Source organism: Plasmodium sp. gorilla clade G2 (assembly GCF_900097015.1).
Source record: "Plasmodium sp. gorilla clade G2 genome assembly, chromosome: 13".
In the NCBI taxonomy this organism is placed as follows: domain Eukaryota; phylum Apicomplexa; class Aconoidasida; order Haemosporida; family Plasmodiidae; genus Plasmodium; species Plasmodium adleri (nom. inval.).
In genome coordinates, this window is record NC_041705.1 from 1,123,078 (window position 1) to 1,140,000 (window position 16,923).

General features: G+C 19.0%; 4 protein-coding genes across 4 annotated transcripts in view; 1 reads left to right on the forward strand and 3 right to left on the reverse strand.

Annotated features, from left to right (window-relative positions):
- Window positions 1–1,784: 1,784 nt before the first annotated feature.
- PADL01_1328100 (myosin C) lies at window positions 1,785–8,670 on the reverse strand (the record flags this gene model as incomplete). The annotated part of the gene is made up of 4 exons (XM_028683829.1): window positions 1,785–1,883; window positions 2,050–8,306; window positions 8,394–8,508; window positions 8,611–8,670. 4 exons carry the CDS (start codon window positions 8,668–8,670, stop codon window positions 1,785–1,787), a joined length of 6,531 nt encoding a protein of 2,176 aa, XP_028539968.1.
- A 2,539-nt stretch (window positions 8,671–11,209) lies between these two features.
- On the reverse strand, window positions 11,210–12,123 carry PADL01_1328200 (conserved Plasmodium protein, unknown function; the record flags this gene model as incomplete). The annotated part of the gene is made up of 2 exons (XM_028683830.1): window positions 11,210–11,748; window positions 11,850–12,123. The coding sequence occupies 2 exons, from the start codon at window positions 12,121–12,123 to the stop codon at window positions 11,210–11,212; spliced, it is 813 nt and encodes a 270-aa protein (XP_028539969.1).
- A 986-nt stretch (window positions 12,124–13,109) lies between these two features.
- On the reverse strand, window positions 13,110–14,843 carry PADL01_1328300 (chromatin assembly factor 1 subunit, putative; the record flags this gene model as incomplete). Its single annotated transcript, XM_028683831.1, has 1 exon — window positions 13,110–14,843. One exon carries the CDS (start codon window positions 14,841–14,843, stop codon window positions 13,110–13,112), a length of 1,734 nt encoding a protein of 577 aa, XP_028539970.1.
- Window positions 14,844–16,839: 1,996 nt separating this feature from the next.
- PADL01_1328400 (AMP deaminase, putative) overlaps window positions 16,840–16,923 on the forward strand; it is a gene marked incomplete at both ends in the record, with an annotated part of 2,980 nt that continues 2,896 nt past the window's right edge. Inside the window, one exon of the mRNA XM_028683832.1 lies at window positions 16,840–16,923. This exon is cut by the window's right edge and continues 144 nt beyond it. Coding sequence (XP_028539971.1) covers window positions 16,840–16,923 — 84 coding nt within the window.

The window sequence follows — 16,923 nt, forward strand, 5'->3', positions numbered from 1 at the left end:
GAAAAAAATAATACAACAAAAAGGTAAATAATAAAAAAAAAAAAAAAAAAATATATATATATATATATATAAATATATTTATATATATTTTTATATTTATATATTTATATATTTATATTTTTTGTTATATTCTATTATATATTTATTTCTCTTTGTATGTATTTAAATTATGTAATTTTATGGACACGCGTCACATTGAACATTTATTCTTCATGTGACTTTCTAAATATAATATTCATCTATATTACAACAACATATACATCTTTTATTAAATATATTCTGTTTATTATTATAAATAATATATTTATTATTACATTTTTTCTATCATTATATTTTTTTTATACTGTCACATAACTTTTATATAAACTCCCATACATTTGTCATTATATATATTATATATATTATATATATATTATATATATATATAATAGTTTATATTTATATAGGTTAATTTTTTTTTTTTTTTTTAAATAACTAATTATTAATTATCATGTTTTCTTTCTTATTTCTTTCATATATATAAAAAGAATTAAAAAGAAAACGAAAAAAAAATATATATATATATATATATCATAAATTTTTATCATAACATCATACATTATATATATATATAATATATATATGTTTACGTTTGCGTTTGTGTTTATTTATTTATTTTATTATTTTTTTTTTTTACAGTTATTAAAAAACAATTATTAACATTACAAATTCTTTTAAAAACAGAAACAAATCTAACTTGAATTTAATTGAAAAAAATTACATTAAGAATTATATCTATAATTCTAAATAAAACTATATATCTAATGTTCAAGTACTATAAAGTCATGTTGTATATATATATATACATATATATGTATATATTATATATAATATTACATAGATATAATTAATTGTACGTATTTTAAATATGTAAAAAATTTATTAATATATTAATATATATAATATGTAATTATTTATTCATATATATATATATATAAGTATATATTTTATGAATTTCCTTTTTTTTTTTTTTTTCTTCTTCTTTTTTCGACCTAGGCATATAAATCAATATCACATAAAAAAAAAAAAAAGAAAAGAAAAAGAAAAAGATAACATTAAAAAGTTTATATTATCATAATATTTCTTTTAATATTCATACATATAGTTAAAAAAAAATTACGTCAAATAATATATATATAAACGACAACAAAAATGAAATTCATAAATAAATAAATATATATATATATATATATATATATTATATAACCATTTTTTTAACTTATATTTTTTCGTATAGGGAAAAATTAAAATATACATATATCATAAAGAAGATCTCTTTTTTTTTTTAATATATATACACATATATTTATAATATATATAAATTCTTATAATCTATATATATTGTTTTACCTTTTTCATATGAATATATATTAAAAAACAGAAATTTTTTTTTTTTTATTTATTTTTGTACACATTTGCAATTTTCATTTTCAGCAAATTTTTTACATATCTCATTCTTTTTTCTTTTTTTTTTTATGTTATTTTTAAGTTACATTAAAAAAAAAAAAAAAATAATAATAATAATAAATTAATAAATAAATAAATATATACATATAATATATATATAAAACCATTAATAACATTATATTTATTCAATAAATATTATTTAAAAAAAAAACACACATGTGAATAAAAAATTAAACATATTATACACTTAAAAATAAATACATAGGAATATATTCAAATATACACACATAAATATATACATATATATATATATGTACAATATTTAGAATATCATTTTATTATACAAAGGATCTACGCCAAAAAACTATGTTTCCTTTTGAATCTGCTGAAACCATTAAAGTATCAATGCTATTAACAACAACAGCCATTACGGGTGCCTAAATAAAAAATATATTATATGTATGAGGTGGATTTATAATTATTTATATATTTTTTTATAGAAATAAAAAATACATACATATATAAATACACATATAAATACACATATACATATATATATACATACACATATTTTTTTTTCATCTGTTGGTGTTTATTTTATACCTTGTGGTGCTTTAAAAAGATCAACTTATAATTCGATTGAGGTAATAAAGAACAAATATATATGTTTCCGTCCTCTGAACCTGACACCACCCATCCTCCTCCATATTTTGAATAACAATTGCGTATAGGAAGCAATGCATGATTTATTCGTATTCTATGTTTGACAGATAATGTTGTTAATATTCCTTTGTTTCCATATATACATTCTATAATACCTATATGATTATCACATGAATTTACAATAATTCCTGGAGATGTTTTAATTGAATGTCTTGGTATAAACTTTATACATGTTATTGGTGATAAAGAAAAAAGGAAACGAAATTTTATTTCTACTCTTTCATTATATATAACTTCTAATACATATATTGTTCCATTTTTTGAACCTGCAAATATATTTAAACAAGTATCATCCATTTCAAGTGCTCTTATCTCACTCTCGACTTTAACTTTTTGATATACTTGACCACTGTTTAAATTTACTATTCGTAATAAAGATGTACAGTTGGAACATAAAAAAATATCTAGATTAGTTGGAAATAATAATACAGATAATGTTGCTGAAGAATCAGAAAATACTTTTAATAAAAAACCGGTAGATACTTCCCATATTTTTATTGTTTTATCTATTGATGATGATATTATTTTATCTTCTGAAAAGGAAAAAACTAAACATGTTATTGCCCTTTTATGACCTGATAATTTGGATAATAATTTTGTACATGTGCTATTTTCATCATATGTATTATAACTATCATTCTTTAATGATATAATGCTGTTTTTCTTCCCACTCTCTTCACACCCAACAATATTATTATTATCATTATTTTGTATATTCATGTTATCCATATTATTCCCCACATTATTATTATTATTATTATTATTATGATTATTATTATGATTATGATTATTATTATTATTACTGTTGTATATACTACTATCATCATTGTAATAATAAAAGTAATCATTTTTTAACTCTAAACTTGTTCTAAAACACTTATATATATATATAACACCATCCTTACATCCTACAGATAATAATATATAATTTTTATTCACATTATCTTGACCCATACACAAATATGTTATAGGTGTATTCCCTTTAAGAGTTATTTCATACACTGGTTGTAAACCTCTTCCAAGATCTGAATTATATTTTTTATTACCATATACATAATTGTTTAAAGGCATTGATTCCCTCAACAATTGTAAGTGTTGATTCTTCTTATTGTTATTCTGAATGCCACATATAGCTTTTATAGTATTCACAACTGAATAAATATTATTATTATTATTATTATTATTGCTACTACTACTAGTAATATTTTGATAATATTTATTTTTGTTTAGGTCTACTCGTTTAGATTTTATTACATCGTTGGATTTATTTAAAAAAGATGATAACACAGCGTCGTCACTATCTTTAAATGATTCTTCATGATATAAAGACATAAAACTGTGAGTTTTCTTTTTAATTTTGTTTATATGATTAAGGTATGCTGATTCGTTAGCATATTTATCTTTATCCTTAATATTATTATTATTATGTTGATGACCATATTGATTATTATAAACAGATGTAAGATAATTATAATTATTATGAGAATTATCCAAGAAATAATTAGAATGTAATGTTATTTCATTGGCATAATTATTAACTATATCATATATATCTAATGCTTTTATATAAAATGCATTACATGCTTTAGCTACACGTACAGCATAGGATACATCATTTATATTATGATTTAAATTAATTTTTTCATTAAATATATTTTCAAATAAAAATAATTTAGTTGTTTTCTTTACATTAATTAATGAAGCTTCTTGTAATAAATGTACTGCTGGATTTATTGATTCTTTATTTGTAGCATCAAATACTATTATAATACATATAGAATTTTTTATATAATTAAATAAGGATTCTTCAACATTTTTATTCGAAGAATATCCACAATCTACAATTTTTATTTGTGAACATTTATGTGTTATAATATATGTATTGTAATAATTATGACAACTTAAATCATTATTTACAACCTTTTTATTTTTTCTTAATAAACCTAAATTATCTTCATCTCCTAAACGTACAAATAAATCTTCTATCAAACTAGTCTTCCCTACATTCCGTGGTCCACATACAAGAATATCTACAATTCCATCATTTTTTTTAAAAGAACTCTTATTATCATAATTTAGGTTATTCTCAATTTTAGAGTCTATTAAAGGATTACTATTATAACTAGAAAAATTCATAAAATTTTTAAAATATTTATTATTACAATAATTATTATTTAATAACTTATTTGATATACCATTATTATGATAATTATTCATATTATTATTATTTATAATATCATTATATACATTACCATTGGTATCTTTAATTTGTCTTAAGAAACTTATTAATTTATTATATTTATCATTTAATGTTACATTTTGTTTTATATATTCTTTATTTTGAATTTCTAACTTTTTTATTTTATTTAATAAACTACATCTTTCTTCATTCTCTTCATTTTTTATTGTATTCCTTATTTTTTGGTCTTCTGTTCTTTCTTCTGTATATATCAAATTATTATCCTTACAATTATCATCATCATTATTATTAATCATATTATCATCATTATTATTAATCATATTATTATTATTATTTATATAATATGTTAAGTTAGTATCAGTGCTAAAACTATTACGCACATCATTATGATCATCATGAATATCATTACGTTTGACACTAAAAATTTCTGCACTATCAACATGTGCTGTATCTTCCCTCTTTAAAGGAATCATAATATCCTTATTAATTTCTTTATTATTTTTTTTCAATTTAATATTTTCATTTTTTTTAGATACATGTTTAGATGATATATAATCATTAGATTGTTTATGAGATAATAAAGAAACCTTATGTAACAATTCCTTTATTACTTTTTCATTATTTTTATTATCTTTTTCTAGATTATCAATTTTTTTAATCAACTTATCAATTTTTGCAGATGCTTTTAATAGTTTACTTTCTATTTCTATTTTTTCACTTTTTTCTTTTTTTAATTCATTCATTAATACTTGATTTCTTGATAATAAAGAACCCACTTCTTTAGATTCCATTTTTAATCTTCTCAATTGTTTTCTAGCTAATATGCCCTTCCATTTTAATTGTATTTTTTTAGTAGCTTTCAATAATTTTTTATAAAATGTATGTTCTTTGTAAGCTTTCCATGTTGCTTGTATTTTACTTGCATAATAATTCTGTCTATATGTTTTATAAAATCTTACCATTAAATATTTTCTTATATGTGACTGTATAAGAATACAACAATTTCTTTTATATAAAAATCTCTTTCTAATTATATATGTATATATATGAGAACAAATTAACTTTTCGGCTTCTTGTCTTTTTAATTTCTCTTTTCTTATAATATCTAATCGATTTCTAAACCATCGTTGTATAATCACAATTTTTTTTTTCATTAATATGTATAATTTTTTTTCTCTATATGCCTTATAATTCTTTTGAATAACAATGGCCTTTAAACTACGAAGATCACTTCTTAGGGTTGATAAAATATTATATGCATCACTTTTAAAGAAGCATAAATTTTTACCTACAGACCATATGAACAAATTGTTTTTTTCGTCGTCTATCTCATTAGGATGACAACAGGGAGGCTTTTCAATATTATTATTCGTGTCATCATTTATATTTGTGTCATCATTTATATTTATGTCATCATTTATATTTATGTCATCATTTATATTTATGTCATCATTTATATTCACGTCACCTTTCACAGTTGTATCACCTTTCACATTTGTATCATCTTTTATATTTATATCATTATTATCAACTCCTACATTACCACTTAACACACCATTCAGCGCATTAGTTTTATGTTGCACCCTTTTCTTCTTTGAAGAAAGCTTTCCAAAAAATTTATTTTCCTCTTCTTTTTTCTTGTCCTTCAACAACTTTAGATTATTTATATATTCTTGTATCGCTTGAGTTACATACAACTTGGATAGTATAAAATTAGCCTTATAAGACCATGGTTTGTTATCCTTATTATACATTTCTAATTTGTTTCTGTCTTCTTTATTTAAAAGAATTTTATAATCTTGAACACACTCTGCATGAGATAATCTAACTGGATAACCTGCACGACTTACTTTTATAGCTTGTAGAACACCTCCATATTTTAATTGTTCATTTACTGATATTCTATCAAATACATCTGGTACGTTCTGCGAATTTGGTTTTATACATCTAATAAAATGTGGTTCTGTTTCTTTTATTCTTGTCATTAATAAATTGAGTTGTTCTTTAAATTCGCTAGAAACGGTAACAAATTTCCTTTTATCTGTATTTCTTCTTAAATAGGTTTGAAAAAGATGTGATACATATTCATTCTTACTATGTAACAATAATTTTTGTGCATCTAATGATAATTGATCCTTATTTTTTTCAAGAAAACCAGTAGAATTATAAACAACTTCACCAGCAAAATGTACAATAATAAAACTACTAGAATCTGTTTTGATAGATTTAAATCTTTTATTCGACTTGTTATTATTATTATTATTATTATTATTATTATTATTACTATTACTATTACTATTTGATGTGTGTTTACTTATAATTTTGCTACAAAAACTTTTATCCTTACCTGATGGTATATAACATTCTTCATCGAGCATACAAAATACACCATAAGGTTTCGATTCTAATATATCTACACAATCTTTATTATCTGGGAAATCTAATGGATCCCATAGAATTCCTTCCTCCATATATAATTTTTCTTCACATTTAAATATAAAGTTATTAAAAAATTGTTGTAAACATTCATTTGTATAATTAATACATAATTGTTCAAATGAATTAATTGGAAATGATTCAAAACCGAATATATCTAGAACACCACAAAATAAATTTAAATCTTTTATATATCCTATAGATTGATTTGTTCTTTCAACAACTTTTAAAAATAAGCATCCATATATAGCTCTAGCTAATGCATCTCTAATATCATTAGCTATATTTGAATTCACAGGTTTCTTGTAATGTTCATTATTTGCTATTATCGTTTTATAACATAAAGAATTTATTAAATCATTTTCATCAACATCTAAAAAATATGCTGCTTTTTTTAAATCATCATTAGATACTTCTAATATAGTAGCTTCTTCTTTTGTATCATCATTATTAAATAAAATATTTCCTATATATAATATACCTTCTAAAATTTTAAATATTTGATATTGTTCTGTATTACTAATACCAATAGTTTGCATAGCATGAACAGTTGATTCGAATTCTTCTAATTCATTAACTTCATTTAATTCATATACACTAGACTTTGTTAAGTATCTAAAATGTACATGTTCTTTAAAATCTGTAAAATCTATTTTCATGGGTTCTACATTTTGTAAATTTTTAAATTTGCTTGTACTTGGAAATTGATACCATATTTTTTTATCTTCCTTATAAATATTATTTTTTTTTGAAATATCATTATTTATATGTTCATCACAAGTATGAGTAGTATATTTTTGAACATTTTCACTTTCATTATTATTAATAGTTGAATTATTTACATGATTGGCTTCTTTTACAGCTTTACAGAGTTGATAAAAAATATGATAATTTCTTTCTCCTTCTTGTTGATCACACACACGAACTTTTTCTAATAAATAAGTTAAAATTTTGGCACCACATAATTTGCCTTTAATATAATTTTTATGATCAACTGAAAATTGTAATTCAATATATTTTCCAAATCTACTAGAATTATTATTTCTTAAAGTTCTTGCATTACCGAATGCTTCTAAAAGAGGATTACTTTCTAATACTTGTGATTCTATTAAAGATCTTTTTTTTATATCTGAGCCTGCACATGCTAAAAATTTCATTACATATTTTGTTGATTCTGTTTTTCCAGCACCTGATTCACCACTTATTAATATTGTCTGTGATTTATTATTATTACACATACCTAAATAAGCACTATTAGAAGTAGCGAATATGTGAGGACTTTTAGATTTTATAGGCTGAACATGTTTAGCTAGCATGTTATCAGAATATAAATCTTTTATAATCTTAAAAGGATTTACAGCTATTAATATGGGACCTGTAAATGTATATATCTCATCAATATCAAAACGAACATTTAAACTATGTAATATGGAAGCTTCATGTAAGTGGGTTAACTTTGTTAGATCTGAGGGAGCAGATAATCCACTCGAATCAAATAAATCTAAAAAGAAGAAAGGAAAAAAAAAATAAAAAATACCATTATTATAAATAAATAAATAAATATATATATATATATATATATATATACCTAAATTTCGAAGATAAAATTCATCAGTTTCTTTTAATTTTATTATATCATCATCTTCAGTTTTTACAATAATATTATCTTCATCTTCATTTATAATCTCAGCACTAGCCCATACCTATTAAAATAAATAAATATAAAAATATATATATATATATATATATATATATATATAAATGTTCACATTTATTGAACTTATTATTTTTCATATATATATTACTTTATTTTTGTCTCTGATAAATATCTTTGTTCCTATAACACATTTATTTGCACCTTCCATCGGACTACAAATTGTTGATATATTATTAAATAGAAATTATATATAAATATATATATATATATATATATATATATATATATATATTTATTTATTTATTTGTGGTTTCGTTTTATTCTTATTTTATTTTGATCTCATTGATCAAAATAAAAGGATTAACAACTTGCGTGTACTAGTAATACTTATTTATAAATAATATAACATCATATATGTATTAACAAAATAAAATTCTACACCTTCATATTTAATAATTGTTTCTAGAATAAATATATATATATATATATATATATATATATATATATATTATTCTTTACAATATATATTAATTTTATATATTTGTTTATTTTTTATTTATTTTTTTTTTTTTTTATGTTTAATAGCTTAAATTAAATTTTATTAAAAAAAAAGAAATCATAATCTACATATTACACATATAAATAAATAAATAAATATATATATATATATATATATATATAACTTTTTATATACATATTCTTTCGTCTAAGAAAAAATAAAGCACACAATTATTTTAAAAACACATAAAAAATAAAATAATTAAGTAAATAAGAAAATTTGTTCAAGTTGTATAGATATATAATATAAAATATATACATATATTTATACATTTATATATTCATATATTAATACATTTATATATTCATATATTTATACATTTATATATTCATATATTCATACATTTATATAATTATATATTAATACATTTATATATTTATATGTGTCATATTTTTGTACAGAAAAAAAAAAAAATAAAATAAAAATAAAAACAAAAACAAAAACGTATTTATAAAAAGTCACTTAAATAAGGTTGAGGTTAATAAATTTATCTCTTCATTATAATAAAAAAAGACAGAAAAAAAAAAAAAAATTAATAAAATAAAATAAAAACAAAAAATTATAAATAATAAATGGAAATTATAAAATGTACAAATATAAAAATAAAAATAAAATAAAAAATAATATCATATATCAAATTAATTTACAAGTTCCTACGAAATTGTTCTGTTTTATATTAAATCGTGAACAGTATAAAAATATTAAATTATTTAATACACAATTAATGGGTATTAAAAATATATGAAATGTTTTTATACAAGCATATATATTTATATATATACATATTATTTAAACAAGTGTAGGACATTAATTTCATATTTTTTATATTAATACAAAAAAAATAAAAATAAAATAAAAAAATAATAAAAAACCAAACATTTTACTGCATTATATGTATATGATATGTATATATATAATATATTATACATATGTGTTTTTTTATTTTTTTATTTTTTTATTTTTTTATTTTTGAATATTTTTATTTTTTTTGTTTTTCTTTTGTTTTTCTTTTCTTTTTATTTTATTTTCTTTCTTTCTTTCTTTTTTTTATTTGTAGCCAAAATGCATATTTAATTTTCACATTAAAATAAAATATTATAAAAAATGAAAAGGATTTACATATTATATTTTTATGAATTAAAAATTGTTAATCAAATATATACAACAAAGAAATCAAAGAAAGATATTTATTCATTCATATTATTTTTTAAAAATTTACAAATTTATATATATATATATATATATATATATATATATGTATATATATAATATATATATATATATTTTTTAAGGGGAGAATTAGCAGGGATAATAATAATTATAAAAATAATATATATTATATATTATAATATAACATTAAATAAAATAATATATATTAGATTTAAAATTATATAAAAATATGTATAAAATTACAATGATATTCAAAAAAAAAAAAAAAAAAAGAAAAAAAAAGGCGAATATATTATATTATATATATATATATATATATTATGTGAAAAAATAAAAAATGAGCATGTTTAATTTTTTATATTAATTTTTCTCTTTAATCATTTATTATTATATCCTCTTATAATTAATAAAAAAACAAAAATTCATATAAAAAAAATAGGATATTACTATAATATTATTATATACATATAAATTTACATGAATTATATATATATATATATAAATCTTTATGTATACTTATATGTGTGAATATTTTGTTATCTTTTTTATTTTCCACATAATAAATCATGAATATAATATATTATACATATATATATATATATAAAGTTTATAATAATATTTTTTTATTTTAAATAATTTATATATATATAAATATATATATATATATGTTTTCTTTTGTTTTATTTTTGTATGAAGAACTTATCTTTTTATACTTTTAAAAAATATGGTAATTTCTTTTTTTTTTTTTATGACTATATTTAAAACATCGGATTTTCTTTCTAAATAAATTAAATTACATATTAAATCGAAAAAATTGCTCATAAGAAAGGTGATTCATTTCTGATGGTATATATTATATTTACAATAAAATAAATCTTTTGAAATTAAAATGAATGATACATGATACAACATAAGAATTATATAAATATAATATATATATATAATATATATATAATATATATATAATATATATATGTTCATTCCATTTATTATAATTTTTTTTTTTTTTTTTTTAAATTTATTCGTATGTATTTAAATTATCTTCAATTTTTTTTATATTTTTTTGACATTGTTCTATATCATGTTTAATTTGAATAATATTATAATTATTCTCTTTATTTGATATTCTTTTATCACCTTGATTTATAGAATGATTCCCTTGAATATTTTTATCTTCATTTATTATCTCTTGTAATAATTTTCTCTTTTCATTTAATTCTTGTATTAATTCGATCTTATAATTTCTTAATGCTTGCACATGTTTCTCTTCTCTAGATTTATTTTCTTCATTTATATAAATATATCTTTGTTGAGCTTTTTCAATAATTTCTTTTTTTTCTTCTTGTGTTAAAATCATTGGAGCACAGCTTGGAGGTACCATAAGACATTTTTCCTCTACAAAAATGTTATGTAATTTGTTTTTCTCAGTTTCTCTATTAATACCAATTGATATAGGCATATCTTTTATGCATTCATAATTTTGTGTCTCCTCTAAAATTTTTGACAAGGGCTTTCTATGCTTTATAGTGTCGATTTGATTTTCTTTCACCGTCTTTTCTGTTCCACACCCCAAAAAAAAAAAAAAAAAAAAAAATTACATATATATAAAAATATATATATATATATATATTATAGACATATTTCATTTTGTAGGTTACTTTTTAAGGATGGATAATGTATTTGAGGCTTTCTATATAACGTATTTAATTTTGTATCTTCCTTCTTTTTATCATTTTTGTTTTTATATCCATCATGTTTAGAACTTAAAATGTGTGGTTTTATTTTATTACTTTCTCCATATAATTGGTATAATAACTTACCTGCTTCATTATTTAAGCCAAAAGACTTCCAAAAATTTTTGTGAGTATCAGGTTTCTCATACTTTATATCGTCTCCTTCTATGCATTCTTCTTCGTTTAAATTAGTACTCATTTTTAGGAGAATAAACAAACACATATAAGGACATAAGCACATACATATATATATATATATATATATATATAATGTACCAAGTTTTTTTTTTTTTTTTTTTTGTTATACTTTTATATATATATATTTATTTATTTATTTATTTACATTTCATTTTGTTATTAAATCAATGAGGCTTCTACGGGGCGACAAGCATTGTAAAAAATTTCACATAGAAAATAAAAAAATAATAAAATATAAACATAAAATGAATATACATAAATATATTTATATATAAGATGTCTCTGGAAGTTTACATTTTTTAAAAAGTTTCATGTACTGGAAAAAAAAAAAAAAAAAAAAAAAAAAAAAAAAAAAAGACAAAAAAAAAATAAATAAATATATATATATATATATTTATATAATTTCTATCATATTAACGATTAGTCATATTTAAAAAATAATATTGTACTATTCTCACAATTTCTCCACACATCCATAAATATATAAATTATATATATAATATATTTTAATATAATTACGTGATCGTAGTTCCATATGAATATGTGAGCCCATTTAAAACCATTTATTAATCATTTAATTAACAACATAATAATATAATAACACATAATATATAATAAAAATATTTATATATTCTTTCCATGCTCTATAAATTGAGAATTTGTAATGTACATATATTATAAATATATAAGATACTTAAAAATAATATTTTGTCCACATTTTCATATTAAAAAATAAAAATATAAATATAAAAAAATAAAAAAATATAAAAATATAAAAATAACATATCTTAATTAAACAATTATATGAATATATCTCAATTGTGTTCAGTATAAATATATCTTCAAATATATATATATATATATATATATATATATATATATTTTTATTTTTAATTTAATCAGTTCATTAGCCACTTAACGGCCATTATATAACATCTGCTGTTACATTATAATATAAACACGATATAATTCTTTTCTGATTTTGTTTTATTGAAAAAGAAATTGCTCATTCAGGTGCCATACATGTATAGAGTTATCAACTCCTACTGTAGCAATTGTGAAAGTATTACTGTTTGCCCATGCGAGGTCATATATACTTCCTATATGTCCTCCATGAACAAATAATAATTGTTTAGGTATAGGATTTGGATTATTATATATATCATCTTCTGTTTTTTGAAGAGGTAATATTTGTGTATTGTTATTTCTTGAAAGGTCCCATATACATGCTGTTCCATCATCTGAACAAGATGCAAAAATACCTGAACTGATCATACCAAATTTAATTCTGTTAATACCTTGTGTATGATAATTTAATTTTAATAATGATTCTTTATTATATCTCATATCCCATACTGATATTAAACCATCACTATATCCACATGAAAATATATATTCTGAAAAATTATCAAATGAAAATGTATTCATTGCCTCATTATGATCATTAAAACTAATTTCTGCCTTTGTAAAGAAATTTTTTTTTCTTATATCATATATACTCATATAACCATTATCATCACATACTCCTAAAGCATTACTAAATTTAGGATGAAAAAATATATCATTAAAAGATGTCTTTGTATGTTTATTATACCATGTACATAATGGACTTAATGTAGGAGTATTTTCATAAATTTTTATATTATAATCTGCTGTTTTTCCACTTTTATTTAAACCATATGTTCGTGGAACATCATTACTTTTAGTACCTTTATTAATATCCCATAAACATATACTACCATCCACTGAACAACTAGCTAATAATAAATTGGAAGTATTGACTTCTGTTCCAAACGAACTATTATTATTATTATTACTGTCATTACTTTCTTCAGTATCTAGATCATTAACCATATCCAATTCATTCTGTGCTTCAAGTTCTTTAACAGAATATGCATCCTTAATAGAATGCACGTCTTTCAAAGAATTTATATCTTCAACAGAATATGTATCTTTAATTGAATAAATATCTTTAACTGAATATATATCTTTAATTGAATCATCTTCCTTGCAGGTATCTATATCTTTATCCATGTAACCATCATATATGTTTGCATTTTTATAAGAATCATATACACGATTAACATTCCAACACAATCCACTTCCTTCATTTGTATGTCCTTTTAATATCATTTGAGGATAACAAGTAGACATATCTGAAGGGAAGGATGGGTGTTTTGTGTAATCAAATAATAGAGCACTTCCATTAGATGTTTGAGTTACAATAAAAAAAGAATTACTAGGTAAATTCGTTGCTCTCATTACTTCTCCAGGATGTAATAATTTTGCTTTCACTTCAAAACATGGTAAAGGGTGCCCTTTCTTTTTTTTTTTATTACTTATAAAACCACTATAATTTTCATATTGTAATACATCTTCTTTAATAGAATATATAGGACATTTAATTTCACCTATATATACATATTCTAAATCTTGATTAGAAGTATGTGTTCCTAATAATACTTTATTAGTAAAATAATTTAATTTAGATTTAAAAGAATTATCACCTCCTAAAAATTCTACTGTTAATGAAGGCCATTCTAATTTATGTTTTAACAAAGAACTATATAAAAAAGGGGTATTCTTTCTCCATATAATATGTCTTTCATTTTGTATATCTACAGAATTATTTTCTGGAACTTCATTTTCTATAGGTGTTTTTGATTCATACGATTCTTTGAAATCGTATATCTTATTTTTCTCGTGAAGAATATCTATCATATTAACCTTTTTTTTTTTAAACAAAATTAATAAAATTTATAGTTTATATATATATATGGGCATGTTCCAATTTTTGGTGTATTAAAAGCACAAAAAAAAAATTTACCAAGGATTATAATAATAAGTACCTTGATATGTAAATGTATAAATGTAAATATATATATATATATATATATATATATATATATATATATGTATGTATGTATATATTTATTTATTTATATATATATATATTTTTTTTTTTTTTATGTTAAAGGAGAAATCCTTCAACCTTTCTTAATTACAAAATTTGCTTTTTTTTATGACTAGCCAAAAAAATTAAAAAAAAAAAAAAAAAAAAAAAAAAAAAAAAAAAATATATATATATATTATATAATATAATGTATATTTTTGTGTGTATACAATTAATATTGGATAATTTTATTTTTTTTTATTTTTTATTTTTTATTTTTTAATTATTTATTTATTCTTTTATAATATATACGATAATATAATATGCTCATATATTTTACATTTTTATTATATTATATTATTATTTTTTTTTTTTTTAGGGTAACTTAAAAGGATATAAATGAAATTATATGTATATGTATATATGTACATCAATTTTTTTTTTTTTTTATTTATAAATATATATAATATATATTATATATTATATACATATATATGTTTTTATTTATTTTTAAAATGAATATATAACAAGATAATTTTGTTTCACATTGTAAAAGTTTATAATTTTTTTTTTTTTTTTTTTTTTTTTTTCGGCATATGGTAGTTTTATTTTTAAATATTTTCATTGGGTATACATAATATATACATATATATATATATAAATATATATATATATATATATTATAAGGACAGTTTTGTTTTCTTTGATTAATATATTTTTATTTGTGTGTTTACGTATATTATCTATATGGGTACAAATAAATATATTATATATTAGACATAAGTGTACATAAATAAATGGAAAAATCACAATTAATTATTATATAAAAATATATATATATATATATAATATTATATATATATATGTGGACACTTAATTATAATTTCTTGGGACCGTAAATGTCCAAAACTGTTTTCTGTATATATATATTATATATATATATATATATTTTTTAATTTCTTATAAATAAATTAAAATATATATATTTTTTTTTTTATAATCCTTTTAGGGATTCTTCACACATAAACAATTATAAAAATATATACTTCAAAAATTATAAAATAAAACGTAACATTTTTTATTGAACAATTTTTAAGATCATAGAATATTTTGTTCATTATTTTGAAACGTATAAATATATTATATTATAATATTCTGTTTTCTTTTTTGATAATAATATGGTATATAAATATAAAACAAAATAAATTCGTATGATGAACTAATTAAAATTCTTTTCAAAAAAAAATAAAATAAAAATAAGAATACTATATAATATATAATATATATTATATAACAAAATAATTAAACCTACAACAACTAACAATAACATGTGACATGTATGTGTTTATCCTTTTTTTTTTTTTTACATGTATACATATAATATATAGGGAAAAGGATAATACAAAAATAATACATATATATATAATATATATATATTTATACATATTGTTACTGTTATTTTTTATTTGTTAAATAATTAAAAAATATATATTATTTTTTTTATGTCATTTTTTAATATTATAATATATAAATATATTAGTATATATTAATTAGGATACATAAAATATAAATACAATTTTTCATTGAGGAACATATATATATATATATATATATATATATATATATATATATGTATGTATAATATAATAATCGTTAATAATAAAATTATAATATTAAGAAGAATAAAATAAGTATATATGTTTATATATTCTTCTCCTTCTTGTATTATATATATATATATATATATATATATATATATATATATACATATATTTTTGTATATATATATATATTTTATATTTATAACTATTAAATTTACATATAATGCGGTTGAATAATAAAAATGATGGTCATAGAAATGTTGCTCAAAAAGAAAAAGGATGGAATGATTTATATGAGACAGTTGTA